Below are 5,902 nucleotides of genomic sequence, written 5' to 3'. Positions count from 1 at the left end.
CCTGCGCATCTCCACCATTTCCTTGCTGCCTCACCCCACATCCCCACGAGCATGTGCGCCAGATCCCAAACCACCTCCTCGTAACACCTTTTTAATCTCCCCGTTCCACCCGCGGTAATCAAATCTTTCCGCGTTAATTTAATCCCTCCTTCTCCAACTCTGAACTCCCGCACATGCTGCAGGGACCAGGGGTGTCAGCTTCCATTGGTGGGCGCGCGTCGGCAGGCCTCGATCGGCCGACCCTCCTCACCTAACCTTCTCTCCACGGCACGCCATGGTCCATGGATCAGAGAGGGCGGTAAGCCGGTAAAAACACCATGCAGCCAAAAGCACTGCGCGGAGGGATCTGTGAGGGTTTCAGAGGACGTGCTAGCTTAGCTAGTGCAGGTCTGCAGGAACATGAACTGAAGGATGAAGATGCTGCTGACCGGGAGGTACGGAGTAAGAGGTAACTGAAGTTGGTAGTACGAAAGGAACAAGAGACTGTGTGAGGTGTCGTCAGCTAAACAATGTGACGGTGGTTAACTGTCGCAGCAGCTGCAGCGTCTGCTGAGAGCTGCTGTGGTACTGTACATTGAATGCCGTCTGTCCCGATGACACCAACCGGAAACAGAAAACAGGAGTTACAATTACGCCACTCGCAGTGTCGCAACGGGCTACACAAATCCAGATCCTACAGGCAGGAACTACGAAGAATTTTGAACACCACAAACAATTCAAGCCGGATGGCGAATGGAGAGAATAGGAGCTACTACTGCCAAAGCGAAAATGCTCGTCTTTTTACTGGTGTCTCTCTGCTCTGCTGGTTTTCTGTACTGTTTCCTCTTTGGAGCTTGCGGCGTCCGATCTCTTTCGCCCCACTGCACGCCGCAGGGCCCTCGCTTTCTGCGCCGCCGCCGACGCTTTTCGGCTGCCGACCCGCTTTACGCTTTTTCCGGCCGCCTTGTACGTCGTCATTCAGCCGCTGGCGGCCACCGTGGTCCACTCGAACCGGCCGCCGGAGTCGAGCGGGAGGCCGCGGGCGACGTCGAAGTTGTACCTGCGGAGGGGGAGAGCCCAGAATTAGTGACCTTGGCGGTCATGGAACTCATCACGACGACGAACGATACGAAATGCATGCGGTGGCGACAGTGAATTCCGACTTACTTGGCCGCGAAGCGTTCCGCCTCGGCCTTCTCCGCGGACGCGAAGAAGTCCTCCATCTCCTCCTCTGCCGGCATCCTTGCCCTGCAAGCCACCGCGGCCGTCGCAGCGTTCAAAGACATCCGACGGTGGTGTTTTTGGTCGTCCGCCGTTTGACTCGACTCCTCGTCGCTGAGATCTACCGGCGGCCGGCTCGACGGCGTCGCCTCCCTCCTGAATTACGAGAATTCACGGGAAACCGTGAGAAAACTCTTGTCATGAGAGTATGCCAGAACGCATAACTTGCGGAATTCCGGAGCGAGGAACTCACCTCTCGCGCCCGCACCCGGCCGAGTCGCTGACGGAGCTCTCGACGTCGGGGTCCTCGCGTGCCTGTACCTGCAGTGAGACCAAGAAACGACGATGAGAACGCATAATTCGGCGCCAGAAGCAGGCAAAAGCAGCTCGCGCCATGCGCGAATTATTCTAATACACAGAGCTCCCGCCCACCTCCGCTGCGCCATCGCTCCTCTCCCTAGCCGCCGCCACAACGACGTCCACCGACGACGCCGTGCTGGAGCACCTCGACATCCCGGTGACCACCACCACAGGCTCCCCGGTAGCTCCATACTGTGTCGTCCCAGGAAGCGCCGCCTTCTCCTCTGCCGGCACCGAACGCCGCACCTCGGCTGCCGCGGCGGCCATGAACAGCCTCCTGCTCCGCAGCTGCAGGTAGCACCCTGCCGCCGCCGCGCAGCCGCCGTCGCCTCGGCCCGTCACCGCCCCCACCTCCACCTCCGCGCGCGCTGCCGCCTGCTTCCTCGGCCTCTTGGGCGCCGGTGCCGCCGCCGCGCTCGCGAAGGCCGCGGAGCGGGACCGCGTCCGGACGCCGACCACCACCTGCGCGAGCTCCCCGGCCGGCGCCCTCCCCGTGCGCTTCCTCATGTACTTCCCCATCAGGGCAAACCAAAGCAAAGGCCCGCCGCTTTGGACGCTTGCCTTGGCCTGCTGCTCCCTTCCTTTCCTTCCCTTCCCCTCGCGCACGCACGGAAACTGGAAACACCCCCACCGCGCTGGCTGGCGGCCTCCTTTTATCTTCCCAGGCGCGGCCAACGGGAATGCGGCCGCCTCCGGTGCTGACCTCGCGTCCGCGTCGGAAGAGGCGAGGCCCGGTCAGAGGTCAGATCCGGATCCGACGGCTGGGGGGCGCTCCCGAGCCCCGCGCGCCGTTACACGCGGGGCCCGCCGCGGTCGTTGGGACACAACGGGACGGTGCGGACCGGGTCTCCCTCTCTTTCCGTTCCGTGACGTTTCCGGCGGAACAGGACGTCATGATTGCGGGATCGGACGGTTGGGGCGTTCGAATTTCGAATTCAAAGCTCGGCGTCAGGTATTCAGATGGGCGAGCGTGGCGGCGGCATGGGCGTGCGCGTGCGCGTGTGGCGTACCTGACGGCCGGCCGGCCGGCCGGGGGGGCCATGGCTGATGGCTCTGATGGGCCAAGAGTAAATGTTGCCACGTGCACCCTCGCAACCGTGCGGCCTCGCCTAGCCGTTTGTTTCCGTGCCTTCCTGCTGCGTTATTATTACGAGTGGTGTGCACGTGCGAGCTTTCACTCTTCCCTTCCGAGTGCTCGCGGTGATTTCTGCACTGACCATCAGCCGGTGGCCATGAACGTGGCCACTACTCACTCTCAGCTTACTGTAATCCTACGGAGTAATCAACTATACTCTCGGCATGCTTACATTACGTGATCTGCTAAAGAGATTCGGCTGATTGCAAAGAGGAGCACGCACGAACCTGGCAACCTGCACGTACTCTCACTCACGTCCTGTTGTCCATTTGTCCAACGACGAGGCGGATCCACGCGCCGGCGCCTGCACGCGGCCGCATCGACGGCGACGCCGCCGCACTGTACGCGCCGGCGGGGCTGTCACATGACTGCTGGCTGCAGTGCTGCATGCGCCCGTACCGGCCTCTGCATCAGAAAGATCCGCGCATTGATCACACGCTGCAGGCTGCACGTACGACGTCCGCGCATGCATGCGTACGTGTCGCCGCAGATCTGCTTGCCTGCTGCTCACCGCGTGCGCTAGACGCCTGGCTAGTACACTGGCCGTTGCCCGGGAGGTGCGTGCGTGGCGACGGCGCCGGCCGGCCGCGCCTGCCGCGATCCGCCTCGTGGCGTGTTGCGCGCTCGCGTCCGTTGCGCGTAGCTAGCATGGCTAGCTGCATGGGCAGACAGGCACGAGCGGGTCGCGTCGTCATCGTTGCCCGGCCGGTTAGTTGGAGCTTGCAGTTAACTCCGGTCGCCGCCGCGCCATGCGGGTCCAAGTGGAGCGCATGCGGACGCCCCCGACACCCGCCGCGGCGGGGGGAGGGTACCCGAGGAGAGGCGCGCCATCAAGCGCCGCGGCGTCGGTACGTTGCGTGCGGCTTGGCCGGCCTGGTAGAAGCGGCCACGCGGGGATTGTTGGGGAACGCGACGTGCATGCGTGTGCACGTGACCGTGCGTCCGTGCCCTTGGTTGTCCTCTTTCTCGCCACCTGGGCGGATCAATCATGGACCGACAAAATCTGGCCAACTTCTTGTAATCATCAGGGCAATTGCTCGTGATCCTTATTTCTGGAGCAAAATTCCAAGGGACTTTTGCAGTGAGGAAATGGAAACTTCTATGCGCACGGAGTTATAAGTAAAGATGCCTCGCCCTCGAGAGTCAGTCCTCCAACTAACGGTGTACTGCCACCGTGACCGTGTGAGGGAAAAGCTTTCCTTCGGTTGCTTGTTGCTGGCTTTGTCGATATTTACCTTTCTCGGAGATCCTACCAAACTGTGGTTCATTTCAGAAAGCTTCTGCCACCACCATCTGTACTACGCTCTGGTGCGCTCCTTTGTCTGGCAGGGCTCCGGGCGGCTGGTGAACTTTCTTCCGTGTCAAAGTTGCCTTTACGTATGGCATGCACTACTTCCTCCCGCAGGAGTGCATTTCTAAAAGATTGTTTGTTTGTTTCCTGAACCAGGATCCAATTTTCTTGTCCTACACTATATACCAAGATTTTACGACTTCACCATGTTTAAGGTTAAAATTGGCAGAGCTGGACGATCACGTCTCTGAACCGGTCATCTCACCGGTCAGACCGGTTGGACCAAAGTCCTCAAAATGCAAATTGAACTTCATCATTGTGTAGCTCTCGTTGAGTAGATCCAAATGCATATGTAGAACGTCCGATTTGAAATTCGGATGAGAGAGTTATGACATCGGGAAGATCTGCACCCAGGAAACCCGGTCAGACCGGTTTGCCAGGGCGGTCAGACCGGTTTGGTCTGCGTAGTCCGAGTTAGGAATTGTCCCGTCCTGAGATTTGGGAGGCCTGGGGCAAAAATAAAAATCGGGGTCCTTTAATATAAACATTATAACAAATATATATGAAATATTGCCACTAAATACTTAAATGTATCTAAAAGCAATATTCATATCAAATTATTTATACATATTACCTTAAAAGTTTCTTCTAACATTCCTCGATGCAAAGTCACTTATGATAGGGTTGATGTCAATCTTATCCAACAATTTTTTCTCGATGCATAATGTTGCCAAACCGTTTAACCTCTCCTGAGTCATTGTTGACCTCAAATAGTTCGTCAATAACTTCAACTTTGAAAAGTTTCTTTCAGCCTATGCGACAGTCAAGGCACAGTAAATAAGAGTCGGTAAGCAATGGAGATATTAGGATAACAATCCACATCTCTGACATGCTCAAAAATCTCCATAGCAGACATTACGCCATCTGGCAATGTGAATTTCATAATTTTTAATTCAGAAATAACATCATATACCTCAACATCAGATGAACCATCAAAAGAAAAAGTTTCTGCAAATTTAGTACAACATTCTTCAAGTTCATTATCGTTTAATGACTTCAAAGTGCTTGAGCTCATAAAAAATCCGAATATATCTTTAAACACCATGAGTTCTTCAAATCTCTTTTTCAAAGAAGCGATCGCCATGTCAACCAAAATAAAAAAAATATTCAACTTCAAAAGCCTTCTTAGCTTCAAGAATTTCTTCTTGGCAATTACTTTCAGCAAACTGTTTCTTCCTCGTAGCACAACATTTTTTTGGAAATGATACCTCTACACCCATGTCTGTTGCAATACCTTTGGCGATGATCAGACTAGAAGAAAATCCCTCATTTCTGTAATTCTCAAAGTATTACGTTATACCTTGTATTTGCTTCAATGTAGAGTCAATGCACATGGCTGGCGATTGCAACTTATTGCTCACTTTATTTACAGCAAATAAAATATCATACCAGATAACCATACCAAGTAGAAATTCAAAGCTGCCAAGTGCATCAAATAAATTTTTTGCATCACTTCTATCCTTAGGTTCAATGTCAGAAGTATGATGTAACTTAGACAAAGCAGATCTTAACTCAGTAGCTTGATATCTTATTGCTGTAACACTTTTGATTCTACTCTCCCAATGAGTATTGGACAATGATTTCACAGTTAGACTAGGAACATGTTTAAGCAAAATATTCCACCTTTTTGTAGAACCAGCAAATAATACATATATGCGCTGAACAAATCCAAAAAATGAAACAGCTTTCCCACTGGATTTTGTCATATCACAAAGAGTAAGATTTAGACTATGGCACGCGCACATGGCATATACAATGCTCTTGGATTGATATCAAGTAACCGTGTTTTTACCCCTTTGTATTTTTCTTTCATATTAGAACCATTATCATAGCCTTGACCCTTATGGCACTAATTT

General features: G+C 53.9%; 1 protein-coding gene across 1 annotated transcript; it reads right to left on the bottom strand.

Annotated features, from left to right (window-relative positions):
• Window positions 1-488: 488 nt before the first annotated feature.
• Window positions 489-2,175, bottom strand: LOC101771217 (cyclin-dependent kinase inhibitor 1). Its single transcript, XM_004964835.2, has 4 exons — window positions 1,633-2,175; window positions 1,454-1,521; window positions 1,147-1,356; window positions 489-1,039 (listed from the first exon to the last, which is right to left on the bottom strand). Exons 1-4 carry the CDS (start codon window positions 2,077-2,079, stop codon window positions 958-960), a joined length of 807 nt encoding a protein of 268 aa, XP_004964892.1. The 5' UTR covers window positions 2,080-2,175; the 3' UTR covers window positions 489-957.
• Between the last annotated feature and the right edge of the window lie 3,727 nt (window positions 2,176-5,902).

Source organism: Setaria italica, chromosome IV (genome assembly GCF_000263155.2).
Source record: "Setaria italica strain Yugu1 chromosome IV, Setaria_italica_v2.0, whole genome shotgun sequence".
Lineage (NCBI taxonomy): Eukaryota > Viridiplantae > Streptophyta > Magnoliopsida > Poales > Poaceae > Setaria > Setaria italica.
This window is presented reverse-complemented; position numbering and strand designations above follow the sequence as displayed.